Source organism: Myotis lucifugus, unplaced genomic scaffold (genome assembly GCF_000147115.1).
Source record: "Myotis lucifugus unplaced genomic scaffold, Myoluc2.0 scaffold_42, whole genome shotgun sequence".
Classification (NCBI taxonomy): Eukaryota; Metazoa; Chordata; class Mammalia; order Chiroptera; family Vespertilionidae; genus Myotis; species Myotis lucifugus.
In genome coordinates, this window is record NW_005871090.1 from 1,225,202 (window position 1) to 1,248,378 (window position 23,177).

Consider the following 23,177-nt stretch of genomic DNA (forward strand, 5'->3'; position numbering starts at 1 on the left):
AGTAACTTGCATCAGACACACAAATGCAAATGGCAGAGATGAAATGAAAGTTCAGGTCTACCGGATTCCAGAGTGAAATATTATGCACAGCACCTAACTTCCTGTCCAATATACTATATTTCCTTTTTTGCTTTGAGAATTACACACACACACACACACACACACACACACACACACACACAAATAGAAGGATCTAAGAAAACAAACAAAAACAAAAGCAACTCATTCTAAACTGATTGAGAGTCTCTATAAATGAAGTCCTTTATCTTGATGTACTCCTTTTTGAACCACAGTCTCCCATGGAGTAGAATTTGTAGAAGCCTTTTACATTCCATAGCTCATTTTATCCTCCTGAGTACTCTGGGAAGTGAAGGAGCTATTGCTATTACCACCAGAAGCTGGGAAAGCTGAGAAACAGAATAGGTGACTCTAGAAACAAAATTTCAAAGGTAAGTCTAGATTCAGAGTAACTGACTCCCAGATCCCCGCTCCCCCCACCTGACCAGATTGTCTCTCACTGTGAAGTACAATTGAGAAGCCATGCATTTGTCTACCGACCTCTTATCCTCAGTGCCTGGAGCAGAATGGAGGCTCAATAAACTCTTAGTGAGTGAGTGAATGAATGAATGAGCGAGCATGGGAGTGAATGAACCAACCCACTAACCACCAATGTTATATGGCATCTCTACCCTTATCTTAAAGATGGAGAAACATCCCGAGAGGCCAGGCGACTCTCTCAGTCTCATAACTAGTTGCTGGCTGAGCTAAGAGCACAACCCAGCATTCCTGACTCCCTCGTCCACGTTCACTACTTCTGTTCTCCCAAATTGGGGTCAACTTTTGCCCCTTCAGATTAGTTCTGTGAATTATTCCAGTGTTGAAACCGAGCAAATGTGAAATTATATTTGCAGAGCTCCATATAAAATAAAGGGTATAATAACATATCAAAAAAGTATAAATAAACAGATGAGAACTGGCCAAACTGAAATCACTAACCTTTTTCCCACCCACTGTCCCCAATAGAATGGAACCAGGATCTTATGCACAGCCTTGAGTTGATGCTCTGAGATGCCTCTTCAGCTCACCAGAACTTGCATTGTCACATCCAAATGCCTGAATAAGCCATCTGCTTTTTAAAATTTCTTATCATACATAATGGATAACTTTGCAGGAAAAGGCATAGAAATCATTCAAATACAGGATAGTGTAGATGAATGTCCGTTCACAACACATTTAAGAAAGAGATTTTGAAATGTCTTCTGGAGTCTGGAATCCTGTTGCTCAATCCTCACACCAGCAGCATCAGCACAGACGAGCTTGTTAGAAATGCAAAAATCTCAGGCTTTCTCCAGTCCTACTGAACCAGGATCCACATTTTAACAAGGTATTTCCTAAACAGGGGACTCATGTGCACATTTAAGTGTGAGAAGTAGTGGTCTAGAAGCTTCTGATGCTAGTGGGTAATAATGTTATTTTTAGGTTGCCTAGATATCCTGCTCTAGATGCATCTTCTGAAGGTATTTATTTTATAAACACTTCAGTAATGCTAAATATAGACCAGGCACAAATCTACCACATGCCACATATTAACTCATTCAATTCCCACAACAACTCAATGACGTAGTAACTATTATTATATATGACAAATGAGAGAACTAAGGCACAGAGCAATTAAGACATTTGCCTGAGGTCTCACAGCTAAGAAATGAAATCAGTAGGTTTCCAGGGCAGAGTCTGGCTCTAGAATCTGTGCTGATCATGACCCCTGAAGTCCTCCTGAGCTGTCACTCTCCAGACTGCGTCCTGATTTCACAACTAAAGCCTATCCAACTATTTTTAAAAGCAAGGCAGGCTTCGGTGTCTGGGAGAGTTAGCTGGACCCATTCTCTGAAATGGGCAATTATAAAAGCTCACAAAAATCACTTTTAGTGTTATATTTAATTTTGGGAAGCACTATTAGAATTGACTTGTTAAAATACCATTTTAAAAAATCCTCTGTTGACCTCCACTAACATCTCTCTCTTTCTTATTTAAAATAAGTCAGTAGAAAATAAACGGGGCTATGAGAGATGGCTAATTTTAGATTATGTTCTAGGAGACACAGGAGCTTTCCATGAAAAACAAAACAAAACAATTCATTCAAACTGTAAGCAATGCCATTTTATACTTATTAACAGTTACCTGTTGGAACGGAAGGTCTTTACTTCCATTGAGAACTGTAATAAAGAACTGCAAGAAGCTCATGAATGAATTATTTTCTCATACTGCATTACTGTGCAGAATTGTGTTTCAGAATAAAGAAATTCAGATTTCAACCTGAAATAAGAAATAGATTTATTTTAGATTATTCTGAAATCCTTATTTTATGAGAATGACCTTTATTTCTCATCTGCCAATCCTTTTCTAAATCTCACAGAAGAGTGAGTTTCCTCCTGAGCTGTGTTTCTCAACCTCTGTGAAGCAATCTTTTCCTTTGGTAAACCTAAAAATCTTGCCCCCAAGATTTTTACACATCTTCCCCATGTGGCATTCCCCCCTACCCCACCCAATTCACTGATGGAGACTTTCTGATACATCAGGCAAGAGAAGATTTAGTCTAGAAGATTTTGTAAGATTAGCTTTCTGTGGTTGATGTTATGAAAACTGCAGGTGTTTTTATTTCCCAATATAAAATCCCAGTATAATATTAAGTATGTGTATTCCAATTTTGTGCCAAGCCCTATCTACATGGAACTATATCTCCCTCTTCTACCCTGAGGATCCCTGATAGAGCAAGTCCATAGGTAACCCATTCCTCTGAGTCCCTCCTGAGCCCCTAAACTCTTGCCATATTTCCTTCCTCTTTTTCTTGGGACCTTCTCCATTTTCCATTTCTAATAGAGCTAATTATCCCCTTTTACTGATTTATCTTTCTCTCTTTTCTCTCTAACTCTTTTTCAACTTTGCTACCATTATTGGAATATAGAGTAAAGATGCTGGTATCAGGACTTTGGTTATGTTGGATGAACAAGGAGGTAAGTTGAGATTTCTTCAGTAAGAACAATTTCTTGTCTGAATAAAGTGCATTAAAAAAATTGTGCAGACACAGGTGGTCATTTTCCCACATGTTAAACACATAGATGAATGTGAAGATTCTAGCGTTTTCATCATCTTGCCTTCCTTTTCTATTGAAAAGATTGTAAAGGTAAATGTATGGAAATGTTGAGGCCCTCATGATTAAATGAATAGCACTACTCTCCCTGTTATATATGGTAGGGTAACAGATTTTTAAAAGCAAAAATTACTTGTGTGGTTGATTTTTTAAATGATAGTATTTTGGACAGTGTGAGAATTTTCTTATTCCCCTTATTCCCACTCTTTTCAATAAATTTGATTTTCTTCTATACACACACACACACACACACACACACACACACACATCACGCCATCCATTTCCTTTGACCATCCTAATTCAGTAGCTGGCAGTTTTGATTTCCAAATCATTATGGGGATGCTTTAAATAACTGGGAGGATCATAGGAAAATGGAAAATTGAACCAATTGAAATATTAGACCTGTTTTTAAAATTATGGGGATTCTAGAAACAATGAAAATCAGAGGGCCAACATTTTAGTATAGCATCTCTAAGGTGGAATGAAGAAGGATAATACCAAACTTTTTCTTTGTCTCAATATGGGTAGTCATACAGTGATGATTTGTTTCATTTAAGCCACAAGTTAGTTACCTGATTTCATTCTGAATTCTTATCATAATAAACAATTTTTAAGAAAATTTTTATTCATATTTTATGAAAGAATTAGAAAATTCTTCAGAATCACAAAAATGTTTTATAGTGTCAAAGATAAAAATATAAAGCTCACAACAACTTATTCACAAGTGTTTTTTGGAGATCATAAATACACTTGTAAGTAAGTTGTTAAGAATGTTTTATATTTTTATCTTTGTTTATGGGGTACCATAAATAAACTCTAAGCATAAAGCTCAAGCTGGGAAAAATTTTGCCATGCTGGTAAGAGACATAAAGCATTTTTATAAAATCAGAGTCTTTGCATATCATCAATGAAAAGAGCAAAAACTAAAACAAAAAATGGGTGTAAATTATAAATCATCAGTTTACAAATAGACATATGAAACCATGCTTCATGCAATAGCAATAATGAGATACCATTCTGTAGCAGACTGACCCAAATATTTAAAATTTATAATGACCAATGCTGTGAATATGTTGGGAAAACAGAAACTCTCATTCTACAGATGGGCACTACAGACTAGTAACAAATGTTTGAAGAGTAATTTGATAATATCTTCAAATTGTGAAGTGCACCCATCTTTGACCAAAGCATTCCACTCAGCATTGTACACTACAGGCGTACATTGACAATTATATAAAGAAAAATGTACATGCCTTACCTGTCATTGTATAAAACTGGAAACAGCCCAACTCTCTGTCAGTGGGGAGACCAACCAAATGAATCATGGTATGGCCATAAAAATGCATATTCTGCAATCATTAATTACAGGGCAGGTGGACAGGCAGGGACTGAGGAAAGGTGTATCTTTGGGGTCCTCTGGGAAGATGGGTCAAGGAAAGCGTGAGGAAGAGTAGGCAGGGAGAGCCTTCTGACTGTGTTGTGGATCTGACACAAGAGAAGAGAAGGGAGGAATCAGGATTGGGTAGGAAGGGTCTCAAATGCAGTTCTGCTCTGAGAACATCTCAGCCAGGTGGATGTGAAGCCCAGGAGCAAAGACTCCTCAGAGAACAGCCTCATGTTGGGCAGGAATGCCTCAGCTCTAGTAAACCTACTGTGCTCAGCCATTGGCAAGAAGCATCCTTGGAAGAGCATGGCTTCCATGTAAATGCTGTGACAGATTCCAAAGGTGCAGCAGCTGGAGGTGTCAGCTAATTATACTCCTCCTGGCAGGGTCCCTCTTAAAGGACATCTGAGGGGCAAATCCTCATGGCTGTCATGTAAGGACTTACGTTCTATATTATTTACTTGTATTCAAGTGTTTCAATAAATATGCACCAATCAATCCATAAAAATCAAGAAAAAAGTTTTTTGAAAATCAACCCCAATGCTCCCCTGCCCCAATTTTAATATACAAATTGTCAATATATATATATATATATATATATATATATATATATATATATGCAAATAAAGGAGTCTAATGGAATTGTATTTTGAGGAAATGGTGGTGGCAGTCTTCAGAACTACCCCAATGAATTTGCTATAATTGTAAGATTTACTGGCTTGATCTCTGTAACAGTGGTCCAGACTTTGAAACTCGGGATGCATCTAAACACTGTTGGTTTGTTTTTAAATTAAGCAGTAGATGCCCATATAGAAGAATGGTACCTCATTTCCAGAGCTAAGGTGATACAGATACATTTAAGTAATTAGGAGTTCCACCTTATTAACTCTACAGTTAATAATTTGTATGTGAAGGGATGGGAAAGGGAGCATTGCAGTAGGAGGAAAGGTTGGGCAAACGTGTAGGAAAATTTCTCTTATCCCCCTAACTATAAAACACTGACATAAAAACATGGAAAATAATATATACACATCTGGTATTAACAAGAGAGAAAGGTAATAGCATGCTTACTTGAGTTGCAAAGTTCATTGTACTTTGATGAAAAAAATATAGAGAAAAACATTGCCGAAATTGTCATACAAATGCAAAAATATATTATTCTTAGTAATGTGGCTACACCACAGTAACTGCTGAATTCCTCAGCTAAATGTACTTCACACATTCCATTTATACTATAATAGGAGATGAGCACCTTTTAAAATGACAAATGAGCATAAGGCAACAACTATCTTCACTGCCATCATAAATGCATTGTAATTCTGCATATGCTGTGTTTAGCTGTTTAGATCAGTAACTGCTTTAAAATTTCTCTCCAGTGATGCTCTAGTACTTCTGTTTATGCCTGAACACCAAAGGTGTTGGCCCTTTCAATCCTGCAGCTGCACAGGAGTCTCTGGAAACAGCCATCCTTCTGAAGAACCATCCCAGGTTGTCCAGCTATATGGTTGCACTCAGATATTTCTTACTGGATTCTTGTTTTATACCCAGGTATCAGGAGACACCAAGGAGCATGACAGACGGCCCTGGAAATGTCCCGAGTCCTGGGACTTTTCTTTTCTCCAAGAGAAATTCCCATGGAACAACCTTAACACTAATGTGGGATGACTTAACCTTTCACTTCCTTATCTCTTGTTCCTTTTGGTGGTCTTTGCTGGGTTCTATGTTTGTTTTGATGCTGAAGCTGCAGCTCTTGGGGAAATCCCATGGGGTCAACTCTAAACAGTAAAATTATTAACCGCTGCCTGGAAGAGTAAAGGCAAAGTCAAGCCTCGTTCAGAGCACTTGCTGACTTTCTGAAAAGGTGCATGACACTACAAGGTAGCATTTGTGAGAACATCCCTCTTGCTAAAGTCCACTCACAAATATGAAATGAATGACTAAAGCTGCAACTGTCCGATGCGGCAGCCACATGTGGTTATTTAAATTTATTTAAATGGTTTCCATATACTCATCAATGCAAAATGAAAATCATACAGGCAGCATCTATCTTCTAACTGGATATACTCATGAAGGCTTGCATACTGGCCAATAGCATTGATAGTTTGCTGTTCTTCCACTATTTCTGATCAGGTTGAGGATTCTAAAGGCCCCATAATGCCTTGCTTAAGTAAGATTAGTAGAATAGATGTCTAAACTTGGATCCCTGAGTAACCTGCCATCGGTGGATCCATCACAAATCACCAGTCATCCAAACATGGCAGAAGAAAGTTCAAGTTCTTGCCCCAACAAGTGTTATCTAGATAGTGTTATCTCCTGGAATACCTCTTCTGATCAAAATGTTATTCTCCTCCCTAGCTCCAAGAATAAAGAGAAACAAGCCAGAAAGCAAACTTAGGGAGGGAAGGAGCAGTCAGCCCTGGACAATGCATTGCACCAGCTCCCGAGATGCTGCTGTGCCCCTCAGAATGGAGTGAGGATATCGGTTATTTTCAAGCATTTCCCTAGAAATGTCTTCATAGAAAGTATTAGTGTCCCTGAAGTCACAATACGCCTAACATATCCAGAAATATAATTCAGTACACCCTAAAAATATTAGAATCATCTGTGAGAAAATGGTTCCATAATATTTTTAAATTAAGTGTTTGACTTAACAATTGTGTATAAAGATATACTCAACCAATAGAGCTAGTTATAAAATAGTTTTCTGCATCAACTTTTCTGAAAGCACTTCAGAATCCTCTCTTAGCTATGACCTTGCTGAGCAAGCCAGCAGCCATGGAAGGACCCAGCTCTCAGAATATGGATTTGAACCCACTTGTTTTTATCTTTATTTTGAATTATTTACTTCAGAAGCCCAATGCTGGTGGACCAATTTTTCTGTTATCTCCCAACCCCAGAAGGCAAAACAAGTGGGGCTCCTGAAATAGAGCCATAAGTTAATATTTTGATTAAGAGCAAATACAAATCTGTATGTACTTCAGTGTCATTAATTGAGTCCAACAGGCTTTTTTCCCTCTGAGCCCAGACTCTCCTTCAATCTCATCTCAACCCAGCATACCAGGAAGCCATTAGCAAGTATCCCATTGGGACTTGGTACCCCTGTTTTCATCTGAACTTAACATGGCTTTTCTTTTGATGATGTTGATTGGTTCCCCCTCATCAATCTTTTCATTTATTAGTTAATTTGATCTACAAACTAATTTATTGCATTTTAAAAGGAAATTGGAATGAATTCTTTTAAACAGTACCAAATCTTCTGGGATGTACAGAATTGCTTTTCTTTTTTTCTTTTTTGACCTTTTTTTTTAGGATTTTCTTAAAGACCTTCTTACTATATCTGTATTTATTCAGCAAAAGGTCGCCAGTACTACACTGTTATTCTTCCAACTATTCAATGCTGAAGAACATTAAATTTTGTTTTTATTGGTCATGTGAAAAGCATAGCAGAAACAGCACATCCCTAATCATCTGAATTCTGTTCTTCAACCTCACAAAAGAGAAAACAACAGGCTCCTGTTTTCCAAATGGACAGTCTCCTCAGTTTGGGTCACTAATGAACCTTTGTTTTTCAGGATGATAATTCCACTGTACCATTTAATGTGAAATTGTTTTTAAGTGAGTATTTATGCCCATCGACCAGAAATGTATTTATCAGTTTAAGTCTAATCCTGCCCTTATTCCCGGAAGCATAGGCATGCTTGCATGCAAGTATAGATGAAAAGAGGAAAGGAAGGATAATTAGGTTTTGTAATTGGACAACCAATTTCTGCCTTCCTGTAATGGTCTTAAAAGCTGTTTTAAAAACCCTTTCATTGAATTTGTAGTTGACTCAATTTGGTGACACAATTTTTGAAAAATTAACCAAGTTCGTGTATGTAACTCTGGCAACCTAGAAGCACAATTCGCTTCCATGGCTATTGATCTATGTCTCTCATACACCAAGGTCAGCTCTGCTGGCAGCGATGACTCAGTACTGTTCTATGTTCCCATCCATCACTCCTCCAAAGACTCATGCACTCATTTTCCCTGCTTTCTGCCGGCAATTGGGATCTAGCATGTCCCCCATGGTAGAGAAAGGGAGATCAGGGGGCAGAGGTGTGAAATGCCTTCCAAAGCCTTAATAGCAAGTAAGTCATAGGATGAGAGGATGAATGGAAATGTCCCAGTACTTGTAACGTTGTGTGCTGATGGTGCCGTTTTTATATCTTCTGTGAATTGCTATGAATTAAGTATTCAAAACTGAGAGCTGCCCATGTGCTGCCTTTGGCTAGATGGCCACTGCTGGGGGTCGGGGAGGGGGGAGATCTGGAAACCATTGCTAATTATCACTTTAGTTATTATTTTCCCCAAAGAAAAAGATGGATCCTACTTCCTAACCTTATTTGGTTGAGGATGCTTAAAACCAAGATAGAGACATTTTTAAGGTTGAAGCAAATACTTTGTCTAGTAGCATTAAATCTGAATGCCTAACATAACACCGTTTTTCATTCTCTTGGATTTCACTGGCACCTGAGTAAGTGAATCGCTGTGTTTTTTTTCCTGGATATTCAGAATCAAACAGGCCTACCTACCCCATCCTGTCATGTCTGAATTGCAAACTATTTTGAGCATTCTTTTTGTTCGTTTCCTTCCACCCATGCCTGTGTAGGGCAGCCCGAAGCAGTCGACAGCAATGCATCCTCTCAGACAATGCATTGTAATATCTTTCTCTTTCAAATTCTGTTTCACGTAGTCATTTCTCATGTTGTGTTGGAAACCCCCCAAAAAAATTCATTCCACACTGTCATCCCTTTGTCCTAACCAGAACAACTCGATCGTGTCGAAGAAGGCATGAACCATATCAACCAAGACATGAAGGAGGCCGAGAAAAATTTAAAAGATTTAGGGAAATGCTGTGGCCTTTTCATATGTCCTTGTAACAAGTAGGTACTGGGTACCAGCTCTAATCTGTGGCGTCCAGTTTTCTTTCTTTCTTTCTTTTCCTTTTTTTAATGTCAAAGTGAATGTCTGAAGTTTTGTCTTTTTTTTCTTTGTCCTTTTCCATCTGCTTCATTCTGTGGGGATAAAATACTTGTATTTAATCAGAACAACTGGAACGCATTGAGGAAGGGATGGACCAAATCAATAAGGACATGAAAGAAGCAGAAAAGAATTTGACGGACCTAGGAAAATTCTGCGGGCTTTGTGTGTGTCCCTGTAACAAGTAGGTGCTGCCTGCCTGCCTGAAGCTTTGGTTTCCCAAGGCCCATCTCCAAGCCTTGACAAGCTCATTCCCGCCAGGCACAAAGGCAGGATGAGCATGTGGCATGCAGAACAGATCAATACCGTCTCCAATGCATTCATCTCATAGCCTAGATGATATTAGTGGGAGTTACTGTCTATGCATTAAAAATCAGGCATACTACAGTGAAAGCTTCACTGTCAGCAACTTTTATAGACGAACATTTCAACATTTTTCAGAAAGTGTACTTTGACACAGAGACTAGCCTCAAGAAAGAGACACCCAATGAATTTTCTTTTCTCCCGACCCCAAAAGCCAAAATTGCAGATTTAGCATAGACTGGAGGTAAATTTGGAGAGGAGACGCACATATATCAAGGGTTGATTTTTCAGAAGCAAGCGACAGGTAATTTGGCCCAAGTAAGCATTCTATAAATTAGTCTATGACAATGATTCACCCTTTCAACTGCCCGCCAGTTGCCAAACCTGATCAGCGATTAGACAAGAGATGCCACAGTTATATTCAAGGCAGAGGCGAGGAGTCCTTCAGCAAGAAGTGCTCAAGCCTTACCCAAATTGGACCCATCCCTCCCAAATTCCTTCTCTTGGAAGATCTACCTGTACACTGGTCAAAATGTTGAAATGTGTAGATTTTGCATGCACAACATCACAAAACATTCAACTGTTCTCAAGGTTCTGCAACGCTTTTTTGGAATGTAGCAGAAATGTGACATGTGGTTATAAAGGTTTGCAACAGAAGGAACCTGAAAATGAAGGTTCTGGAAGATAGTTTCATTTGACTAGCAGTGGGAAAAAATGCATGAGTGGGCTGTCCAACATGCATTTGGAAAATTAAACCCGTTACCTGATCTCCCTCACCCCTCCCATTTCCCTTTGAACAGAAACCTTTTTTTTCCTAAAAACTCTCCTGGTCCTAACTTTTAGAATAGAAATCGATGTCATTTCTAGCTGATTATATGACCATTCACATCCTTTAAACTTTGAGGCTGATTTAAAATATCCCACTTCCTGTTTAGGAGGGGGAGGGGCTCGATTTACAAATAATTACAAAAGTTTTTTTAAAAAGAGAATGATTTACAGTAAAGCCTGATTAACTGGAATCTAGCTAAGTGGAACCCTCAAATGTATTTATATTTTTGCTTCCTTCCATTTCTGGCAAAAAGAGAGAAATGAACAAATTGGGGGGAGGGGGGCGGGGGGAGGGAGGAATCACATCAGGGACTGAAAATGGGCAATCTAGGTAGTTTGGATTCTCACACTTGGTCTCCATTCTATAACTTCCACATCTAAGAAGACCAAACAATGAGTTGATTGATCTTCAGAGTAAAGGCCATCAGATACATCAAGAGAAAGCATAACCAATAAAAGATTCAATCACGTTCACTACCCTAAGACAAAGACAGGAAAGTGGCTCAAGAATCCAACTGATAATCAACAATCACCCCTGAAACAAAATTTTCCTCCATGGCCCACTGTTAATGAAGAAAGTTATATAATTCACCAAAATGACTCTTTCCTTAGCATTCCAGTTAGTCAAGATTTAACTGTATAGTCTTTAGTGGCTACTTGCCACCAGGTGAGATTTACACCTGTTTTGTGATCATTCCAAAAGATACATTTTTCCCATTCATCAGCTAACTGTGCGTGGAGAAAGGGTGGAGGCAGGCCCCCACCCCCAGGATGTATTCTAATGTTTGAATGAGATGATGGCCCCTGTGAATTCCACATATGAGTTGGCACCAATTCCTTATGGCACAAGAGACCCTCACTGAGCTTCAAAGCTTGACCGAAGTGTTCCCTATTGTGTGTAAATAATGCTGTAAAAACCATGTGTCACAATGCAGTGTCTGGTGGTGCCCTGGACTCTCTGGGGGCTTCGCCCTGTCTCGGCATGTTTCGAAGGATTATGATAGATGTACGGCAGTTATGTGAGTCTATGTGCAGCATTGTGAGTGCAGTGATTTGCCTTCTTTCAGAAACGCAAACCTTCCTACCCTCTTGACTTTGCCAAAGATGGTATACCAGACATTTACATAGCAGAAAACATCACCAGGTCCATGTAACTTCTTTTAATGTGAGGAGGGAGGGGATAGGGAGTGGGGGAAAAAACAAAACCAGATGCTAAGCTCCATTAAATTAGTTTTTGCATCCTGTCCCACTGAGTGGGCCCACGGTTCTTTAGCGCAGTAAATTTTGACTGCTCTAAGGGCTCTACGCTAGATTGTGGGAGCTACTGAGGGTTCATTTGTATGATTTTCTAATTTGTCTCCAGGGTTGTTTGATCCCCAATCTGAAAATATTAATATTAGAGCTACAGATGGCTGTGGTTCTCTGAAGTAAAAATAGAGGGTGGGGGATTAAATATCTTTAATAGAAATTGTGAAAATGGGACCAAAGGAAGTTCTTTTGATTTTTTTTGGACTAAAAAGTGTGTGGTTTCTACTATGCAAAGAACCTAAAAACATCTTTGATTGCCTTAAATAACAACACACCCACCAAAATATGCTGCACATGTTCCTATTGGGCACAACAGGTATGCCTGGATTTTAAGTTTCTCTCCAAGGCAGCTCAGTGAAATATGGCCCATGGAGGCCACACTAGTTCCAGACCACTCCCCCTGCCACATCCCAGGATAGTTTGAAGTAGGAGTTTGTACTCACTCCCACCCTGCCCTTGAGCCCGACAAAGAAGCTATTGAAACTGCGTTTCAAATCCTCATGAAGGCTATTACTGCCCTGCTAGTGCCTTTTTTGAGAATGGTCAACTTCTGGAGTAGTTTGGCTTAAATGAGAATGCTTCACTTTCTACTCATGCCTGTAGCTGGTGCATGAAGAAGACGTAGAGGGATTTCCCTTTTTGGTGCTAGATGGCTTGTTCTCTCTTCTATTTTCCTGCATTCATTTCACTACGCCTCTTTTACTTTTTGTCTCTGTGGACAAAGGTTTGTACATCAACTCTGGATGTATGGTGACTGTTTGGAAGTACCGATATATTATCTAACTCAGATCATGCTAGAGGCAACTCAGAGACCGTCACCCTTGGCCAACCACCAATCCTTTATGTCCTTCATGCAGAGTTGGAATGGTTAGTTCCGCACATGTGTTGGGGGGCGGGGGGATGAAATTAAACGGAATTCTGCATGATAGTGTGTAAAAACTTGGTTGAGTATGTTTTTCTTGATGACAGTGTGTTGCTGTGGTGTGATGTACACACCCTACTTGGCAGTCTTGTTTTGTGTCTGTCTGCCAGTATGTTTTCCTGTGTGTTTTGTGTCTCAAAATATAACCATGTCACGGAAATAGAACTGAATGTCCTCCAGCTACCTTAGTCCTTGTCTTAAATCTAACGAAACTACCAAAACATGCCAAAACAAGAACAAATTGCGGGCAAAGGTTACAGTCTTGACAATTGCAATTGACTCAATTGGACATGAAATGCTGAGTAGCTGAGGCATGGTGGTGGCCAACTGTTTGGGTCCATATTATGATATATCGGTATTCTCTAATGCCTCAACTTAAAACTCATTCGCTTGGTTCGGTTCTTGGCTTGAAGAGATAACCGTTGCTGTGAGCTTGACGTTCCACCATCTTGCCTTGTCACTCACCCTCTTTTTTGCATAGGCTTAAGTCGAGTGATGCTTACAAAAAAGCCTGGGGCAACAATCAGGATGGAGTGGTGGCCAGCCAGCCTGCTCGTGTGGTGGACGAACGGGAGCAGATGGCCATTAGCGGTGGCTTTATCCGCAGGTGAGCCTTGCACAGCCAACACTGTAACAGTTGTCTATTTATGAGTAACAAACAACCCCAAACTGAATGGTTCTTTAAACAACACCCATTTTATTACTTATGCATCTGTATGTTGGTTGGGTATTTCTTCGAGAGCCTAGGTTCATTCATTATAGGCAACTGGGTGTGGAATGATGCAACATGGCCCACTCGTTTGTTTGCGGCTGTCAACATCTGCTAGGGTTGGCAGGGGATGTCAGCAGAGCGCCTCTGTTCTCATGTCGTCTCTCCAGCAGAACAGCTCAGGCATCTTACATGGTGGTGAAAGCATTTTAAGGGGCAGGCTCCAATTCACAAGCCCTTATCAAGCCTTTGCTTGTGTCATATTTGCCAAAGTCTCACCAGACAGAGCAAGTCACATGATCACATGAGCAGCAAACAGGCACCTCATTCCATGAGTTTAATCGAAAAGAGCTTATTAAAGAGGTTGGTTACAGAGGTATGGACAGGGTTAATGACAAGTAATGGTAAAGCACTTATGGATTAGCAATAGCAGGAAGAGTCCTGACAGGACAGAAGAGAGCTGTTATCAGAACCCAACAAGAGTGATAGCTGTGGGTAGAGAAATGCAGCCACTGCCAGGCAATAGATGTGCCAACCCCTCCCTCCTCTTGCCTTCCAGTCACTCACTGGCCATTTGCAAAGCCCTCTGGAAGTCAGAAGGTGAGAAAACCTGGGTGATACTGTTGTAGAGAGGTCAGCCTCTTGGGGCAGAGAGAAACGGTCAGGGAACAGATCTGGGCAAAGAGACAATAATGAGCATACCTGGCTTCTTATTAATCATTTCCTTTGAGATCTGGAAGCAAAAGCCAACTTAAATATCAATTTTTAAAAATCTTAAATTACACAGATCTGCCAATTACACAAAACTCAGCTTTCAGGAGACCAGAAAACAAATACAGTAACAAATATTCCAGGTGTTGAAAAGAAAAAAACAAAACGATCTCTTTTTATAGGCTACTATACCAGGACTCAGCAGCAACTAGGGTAGTTGCTTGTATAGTTATCATCACCAGGCCAGAATGTTGCCCACCAGTAACCCAGGTTCAAGTGACAGGTCACTCTCACTTAGGTATAAGGTCTAGATATCTACCTAGAGCCTCACAGGTGGCAATTCTATTTCTGTTTCTCCCTGCTCCCAGGGAAACTAGATGGAGGTCTCAGTCCGGGCTGCATATTAGAATGACTGAAGGAGATTTTTTTTTTAATACAAGTGCCTGGACCTAATCCACACCAATTGAATCAGAAGCTCTAGAAATGGGACCCAGGCATCTGCAGGTTTTTAGAAAATGCCCAATCAGGGCTGAGAACCACTGAATAGGAAGTACTAGTATGCCTTAGCTGTTGATGATCATTTAAATAAGCTTCTCTTCTAAAAAAGCTAGGAAGTCCCCCCCCCCTTTCATTTTCTCTGGACTGGGTTGCTTTCAAACACTTAGCAGGAGTTATTATGGGGGGAGGATTTTAAGCCCTCTGATCATTTTTAGCCCATCACCATCTGTACTGGGAAAATGTTATTTAGCCAGAATATTCTGGAGTAAGTACCTACCATTTGCAATAAAGAGTTACTGTCACTGCTTTTTCACTTTCAAGCTGAGCTATAGAAAAAAGAAATGGCAAGATGGTAAGGCACTTTGAGAACCTACTCATTTCTCCCCACTCAAACTGGAACAAAACCTTTTAGCACAGTTGTTTTCGCTTGAAATCATCCATTCACAATGCCACCAAAAAACCCATAGCATTGAAATCTGAGCAAATAAAAGTCATCTTGAACAAGTAGTTCCCTGTGGAGTTCTGGGGAGCAAGTGGGATTAAGGGGCAGATTGAAATGAACATTACTCTTCCCATTGATGTTGGTCCCAAATGGGGAAGAAGATGAGCAGAGAAATTCACTGATTTCACACAATGAGCTTTTCTCTCATTTGGAATTTGACTCTTGGAGATTTGGGTTGACATTTCAGAAAGAAAAATATAGTTTCTAACTAGTTCCATCTTCATTCTCTGACCAAGAAACATCCCAACTAAAAATAATTTTCTTTTTTAAAGATGAAAATTGGGGGTAAATATTTGAAGGGAGAAAATAATGTGTTGGTGGAAATTTAACAGATAATCTACTTAATAATCGAAATTCTTAATAATGGAAACTCAAGGGTTTAAAATGCATTTTAAAATTGTTTTCTAATACAATAAAATAAATAAAAATTGCTTTCTAATGTATAAAAGCTAAATCATGTTATCATATTGAATGGAGATTTCAGGTAGATAAGATTGATATCTAGGGGTCTATAGATTTTTTCCTAAGGTTTGGATCCTTGATATTCAAGGTGTGTGTTTTTTTTCTCATCCTTACCCACTAAAAATTGCTGTTTCACTCCAGGGTAACAAATGATGCCCGAGAAAATGAAATGGATGAAAACCTGGAGCAGGTGAGCGGCATCATTGGAAACCTCCGTCACATGGCCCTGGATATGGGCAATGAGATCGATACACAGAATCGCCAGATCGACAGGATCATGGAGAAGGTAAGCATGTGGCAGTCAGCAAGTTTCCATTGTTCATTACTTCTGAACTAAACACTGAGAAAGTGTGAAGGGCATAATGAGACCTTCAAACCTTGGCATTGGATTCAGACACACTGGCAGACAAAAATTGAGCAACAGATAAGTAAGTAGAAGATAGAATTTAATCTAGCAGATATTCCTCAGGGCACCTCTATTTCCAGCAGTGTGCTCAGCATCACAGAACATATAAAGATGAGAAAGATACTATCCATCTGCCAAGAAACTCACAGCCAAGGAGAGACGGTTAGCCTCCAGATGAATTTACTGCCACAGAAAATGTAATTCACTGAGAGCGCCACGCAGAAAATGCTAAGAAGGTTAGATGAAGGAAGATTTCCAGGTTCAGAAGATGGGGAAAAAAAGAATTGAACTTGAATTGAGTTTTAAAGGATGGTTAGGAACTAGTCAGTGGATATGACTTAGGAATAAAATCAGGAAATGAGGAAAAGAATTGTTATTTTAGTTTAGGCAGAAGATGAATATAAGCTTTGATTTTTATAAATGCCAAAGTTTTAATGATAGTTCTAAAAGGCTCAGATTCCATTTCTAGTCCAACAGTAAACATGTCCAGATTGCAAAGTGAGGAACATAATGTGACAAGATTGAATTCACACAAGGACACCAGATATGGCTCTATGACTGAGCCCATAGGGTCACCAAGAGGCTTAAGGAAGAGTGGCAAGAGTAGAATGGGAAGGGGTGGGTATAGGGGCTTGAGATTAGAAGGGAAGAGAAAGAAACATTGGAAGGCCTTTATAAAAAGGACACCAAAACCTAATATTCCCACAAGCTTTTAAAAAAGGACACCAAAACCTAATATTCCACATTATATAAATCTGACATTGTTTCTATATCTTTGTATTTCAACCCTCCCCAATCAGTAGAATCTTGATTAATGCTTAAAATCTCTTAAAATATCCTAATTCAAAAGAAAAAAATAGACACATTATAGGTTTAATCATAATTGTGTATCAATTCTAGCTGGCTGATCTTAAAATGCATAAGTTTATTCCCTGGAAGATATTGAAGTTTTCCACCTGAGCCCCTGAATTTCCTTTTAACAAGTCATTCTACTTTGATGAACAGAGAAGGATGTTTTTGAGATCTCTTGAATCATAAGGCTAAATACTCAGTTTCTTACTACCCAAGCAGTCTCCACTGATTTGAAAAAAGAATGAGTAGACATAAAGGAAACACTTTGCCTTGTTGTATTCTAAGGGCTCCATACTGAAAGTATCTGACTGCATAATATTTTGCCTGATCAATATTGAGCTACACAAATGTCAGTGCTGGTTGGCAAAATGCTTGTGCTTTACTTACTTTTACAAGTCATGACATATTTACCATTGTTTAGAGCCTTTGATATGCTGAAGCTTTTAAGGCTGAGCAAATCAATAGATTTTAGAATGATATTGAGAGCTTCAAAAAGCACTGGAGCTAACACAAACTGACCTAACCCATTATGGCCCAGAAAAATAAACTAAGAAGTAATTGCTGAACTACCTTCCAACAGAAAAATGATTTGAAAAAACAAGTAGTCATTTTCTATTCATGGACTCAATTCACTCAAAGATGTAGGGGGATAATGTATCTCTAACTCAATTAGCGTTCCAGAGGAGAACTTATATTAAGAGAGAGGGGTCAACCTTTATGGATAGAATTGGACTTGAAGCAAGAAAAAGTGTTCCTGGAAAGGCAAGTGGCACTTTAATTCTGCCACTTTGCAATTCTAGCTTTATTCTTCAGGGAAACCCTGTCATTCTGGGCCCAATTTACCACAAGGACAAAGACATATGAAGCTACATGGTTTAATCCAAAGTCACGATGGGAAATAGCCATTATGGTTTGTATTGTTCCTTGAATGTTGAATTGCTTAAGAAGTGGGGAGGGGTCTAGTTGCCTTTGAATAACTAGCGCCCCCCCCAAACCCCAACTAATTAAAATCTGGACATGACTTAGTTAGAACCCACTTTAACCCAGCATGGCCCTCAAATGATACATGTTATATGGGCTTCACAATTATTAACAGACTTTCACCTTCTCATGTATGTTTGCATTTCTGTTAATAGGAAATGTTGTGCAAAGGTCTCTCCCATAACTAAGATTAAATTAAAATCACATGATAGAAGTAAAGAGAATTTTATGTCTCTCTCATATTCTCTCATGACCCCAACAACAACCTTCATTCAATTCCATCAGTAATGATCCTTTCTTATCATCTGGATTAATAATGAAATTTTGGGAGTTCAAAACAAAGCAATATTCACTATCTCCCCAAGGACTGTCAAGAAATTACTTAGCCTTTTTAAAAACCTTGCTTTCTAATTTAGGATATTTATATATGCAGGTAGGCAAAAGTAGGTTTACAGTCATTTGTATGGAAAGTAATACAATAATAAATACTACAAGAATAAACTGTTTTGTGAACTCACAACTGTAAACCTACTTTTGCCCACTCTTGCATAAACTATTATAAGGTTAAAAAGGTACCATTCTTTCAGAAAACTAAAATGGGGCAAGATTATATCAGATATTTTATGGAGTTGTTACCAAGGAAAAACTTCAGTTTACAGTTATCAGTGAGCCCTAGCCAGTTTGGCTCAGTGGATAGAGCATCAGCCTGCAGACTGAAGTGCCCCGGGTTTGATTACATTAAGGGTACATGCTCGGGTTGCAAGCTTGAGCCCCAGTAGGGGGCTTGCAGGAGACAGCTGATCAATGATTCTCTCTCATCATTGATGTTTCTACCTCTCTCTCCCTCTCCCTCTCCCTTCCTCTCTGAAATCAATAAAAATATATTTTAAAAAATAAATAAATAAAGTTGTCAGTGGTAGATGTCACACCCAGTGAAATATAGTGAGGCTGCCTTAGCACTCCTCAGATTCTCCTATCAACTAGCAAACATGGCGTTTGAAAACTAAGATCTTGGGTCCAACAGGGTTTTTCCTGCTTTGTGACCTGGTCTTCTCATCTGAAAGATAATAAGAGAATAGTTCAAACCTGGGATCAGAACTGACTGCCATGATGGGTAATGAGCCTCCAGTTCTGCAAGTCTCAGCTGTGGCCTAAAAACTACCTGCTATTGTCTGAAGTTGAGATTTCCAGAGTGTTCAGAAGGGTGGGCTAAATAGCGCCTTCTAATTCTCTTACTGGCTTTCCAGTGGGCATCTTGGCTTTCCCACAAAGGCAAATCTTGGGCATGCCAGCAAGTTCAGGATCTTCTAAATAGAAATATGAAGATGAATGGGCTGGATTCAATAAACACAGTTCTAAAGCATCTATAATAATAAAAGCAAAATATGCTAATTAGACCAGACAGCTGAACAACCTTCCGGAAAACCTTCTGGACGAAGCTGGACTGAGAGGGCTGAGCCCCTTGCATGAATTTTGTGCATTGAGCCTCTAGTATAAATAGAAAAACACAGGGGCATTCTCCAAATACCAGAAAGACACCTAAGAGAATGTTATCTCAGGATTTTTTTGGAAAAAGTACTACTTCTGTTACACCAATAATAAAATGGTACCTTTTGTGTCAGATATCATATGGGCTGGAATATTGATATGTTTCAGAAAGAATTAAGTGGAAATCAGATGCTCATTGAACACAGGTCTGTTCCAGCTCCTTCCAAATCCTTTAAAGATATCCAGAGTGGCCTTGTGCTCCACTTCAAATTATCCTCTTGCCCCACCATGTGAAGCTCACTGGTGCATTTTTAATGCAAGAGGTCCTAGAACATTTGCCTCCAGAAATGCTACCTATTATGAAATGGATAATTTTTTTTCATTTGAGCTTTTCTCAGAGTCAGGCTGGGAAAAATAGCTTAATTCAACCTGCAGGAGCATTGCACATTGGTCTGAGCCTGTAATTTTCCTTTGCATCCAAGTGTCATTGTTTCTGATAGGATTTGTAGCTGAAGAAAGAAAATTTGAGAGCCAAGTAAAATAGGAGAGAATATCATTTTCCAAATTAGGAACCCAAGGCCAAAAATATGAGTCTATAGATCAAAACAATCAAGGAAAATTAATGCTCTCACTTGTTTTGAAAGTCAACTCTTGATAATCCAAACATATGGTAGGGAATCATTGCCAGGTAATTCAGAGTTATGAATAACCTAGAAATATTTATATTTCCACTCACAAACTGCTATTTGAATATGGATAACTCTAGTGTCCTAGGAATTCACAATTAAACTGAATAAAGAAGACCCAATTTGATAGAAATTGGAGCTCACCAAACATAGCAGTAGATGCAAAACCAGTAATCATTGAATAAATACTATTGATAGAAAAACAGGTCAGTTTTCCTGGAATCTTTGTCTTTGTTTCTACTTGCTGCCTCATATGTTTCTCAGTGATGTTAGAAATAATTTATTTTCTGGTGTTTAGAGGTCTAGCTTGGTAGCAGCCCTGGTTTTCATTCTGTTTGTTCAGCAAAGCTAACTCAAGCAGTGAGGAGATTAATCAAGGTACAAAATTATGGTAAATGTATCCATTTTAAAATAAGTCAGTTATCAAACTCATAGGAGTGAATCTTCAGAAATAGGGCTGAAAATTTATTAGACATCTCAAAAGCAAGCCAAATTTTCACCAAATAACAAAATAGCAAGATAAGCTGTATCGAGCACTTAATTCGTGCAAAACCTTGTTCTAAGCACATTATGTGTATAAATGTAGTTCATCCTCACAGCAAACCTAAGAAGTAAAATGAGCAACATAGTGATAGGCAGTGTGGATTCGGACTCTAGGCTGCTTGCATTTGACTCTGGTGTCCCCATTTAAGGGGACTTATGACTTTAGACAAACTGCCTAAATCCTCTCTTACTGGTTTTCTCACTTGGAAAAAGGAGCTAATAGCAATACTGTATACACCTCATAGATGATGTCAGTCTTGATGTTACCAAAATTGGATGTGTGAAACATAGTAGACACTCATTCTCATTAGCTGTAGTCTTTATTGCCCCTGGCTTAAAGATGAGAAAGCTGAGGCCCCATCATGTTAAGTAATTTACTCAAAGTGACACTACTAATAAGTTATCCATGATTTGAACCCAACAACACTAGTGGTAGTAATTCAACTCAATCCAACAGATGTGACTGCCTACCGTAGAAGTCATCGGGTGCCATTTCAGGAGAGAAAAATAAATTATATAACTGTCTTCAAAAGGACACTCTCTTGTGGGGAAAACAGTCATGAGACCTAAGATCAAGTTTCTATGATCATGTCCACTTACAGTCATAAGCAATGACTGGGAACACAAACAAAGGGATCGTCAATTCTGATTGAAGTTTCAAGATGCCTTCACCCAAAAGGGGGCATTTGAACTAGACCCACAAGGATGAATGAAATGTTCATGGGTAACCTCAATTTTCTTTTCCTTCTCTTTTTCCCAGGCTGATTCCAACAAAACCAGAATTGATGAGGCCAACCAACGTGCAACAAAGATGCTGGGGAGCGGTTAAATGTGCCCACCTGTGTTCTCTTCCAAATGCTGTCGGGCAAGATAGCACCTTCATGCTTTTCTCATGGTATTACATAGTAGGTCTACATACATACACACACCAGTCCATCTCCATTGTAAATGTTGTCTTGTGTCATCCATCAACTTCCCAAAAATATTGTGTCTTTTGTTCTTTCTGAGTCTCTCTCTTTCCAAAGGTTGTATATAGTGGTCATTTGGTGGCTCTAACTCCCAATGTAAGATGTCTTGGGTTTCATTTTTCTTTTTTTCTCCTCAGTGGCGTTTGCTGAATGACAACAATTAAGGAATGCTCAATGTGCTGTTGATTCTTTCAATACAGAGTATTGTTCTTGTAAAACTGTGACATTCCACAGAGCTACTGCCACGGTCCTTTCTTTGGGTGTTGGGCTCTGAAACTCTCAAAATTTGCTGTCTTTGGTTCCTCCTGGCTGTCATCTGTCTTTATGATTTCACAATTAGACAAATGTGGAATTACATAACAGGCATTGCACTAAAAGTGATGTGATTTATGCATTTATGCATGAGAACTAAATAGAGTTTAGATTCCTACTTAATAAAATCTTTCCATGACAGTAGCATACTGATGAAAACACACACACACATGCAACAACAGCAACAACAAAACAGCAAAGCATGTTCAGTATCGAGACTGTCAAGATTAATTTATACCAGCAAAACTGCAGTAGTGTCACTTTCTTTCTGTCAATATAGAGACTTATTAATCATCATCATCCTTTTTAAAAAAAAGAATTTTTTAAAAAGATGAATTTGACACACTCACCATTTTATCATTTCCAGCAAAATAAACATTTGGCTGAAACTATGTCAAATGATTGTAATATAGGGTTTGTTTTCTGCTTTTGAAGGCTGTGTTTTGGAGAAAGCAATCTTGCTGTGAAACAGTGTGGAGATGTAAATTTTATAAGGCTGACTCTTACTAATCACCGTTTTCCCTGTGATTTGTTATCAGTACAGTTCTCTGTTGCTTAATCTAGAGCTATGCACACCAAATTGCTGAGATGTTTAGTAGCTGATAAACCTTTAAAAAATAATATAAATGAATGAAATATAAACTGTGAGATAAATATTATTACAGCATGTAATATTAAATTCCTTATGTCTCCTCTGTCAGTTTGTGAAGTGATTGACATTTTGTAGCTAGTTTAAAATTATTAAAAATTATAGACACCAACTGTCTGCTTTCACTTCTTCATGGACCCCATCTGACTTCACACTCACACAGGAAGAGGAGACCTGGCTCCCCTGTCTGATTGCTCCTAAGAAGCCAATTCTGTGTGCTGAGGACACTGTATGGAAAAAACAAACGCGTCTCCTTTAGATACAATTCCAATGGCAGTTGGAATGTGGCTTGATTTTTATAATCTTTTTCAGAAATCCGTGTGTGTAGATTCAGTGTTGGCTGTGGGAGGATATATAGTTTTCCAGAAAACAGAAAAAAGAATGGAAAAAAATCTGCGGTGCTCAGATTTAGCCCTACATAGATTTAGGTATATCAGTTGTCAATCAACTCTTACTCTTCCTTCCTCCACCCAGTATACTCCCACCAAAATTGAG

At 38.9% G+C, this 23,177-nt stretch overlaps 1 protein-coding gene across 1 annotated transcript in view; it reads left to right on the top strand.

The window, feature by feature from the left end:
- The window catches only part of SNAP25 (synaptosome associated protein 25), a 78,561-nt gene extending 55,767 nt beyond the window's left edge, over positions 1-22,794 (top strand). The window contains exons 4-8 of the mRNA XM_006087954.3: positions 2,966-3,014; positions 9,340-9,457; positions 13,397-13,522; positions 15,939-16,083; positions 21,514-22,794. Of these exons, the coding sequence (XP_006088016.1) occupies positions 2,966-3,014; positions 9,340-9,457; positions 13,397-13,522; positions 15,939-16,083; positions 21,514-21,582 (507 nt within the window). The 3' untranslated portion in view covers positions 21,583-22,794. The remainder of the gene's footprint in view (positions 1-2,965; positions 3,015-9,339; positions 9,458-13,396; positions 13,523-15,938; positions 16,084-21,513) is intronic.
- Positions 22,795-23,177: the final 383 nt, after the last annotated feature.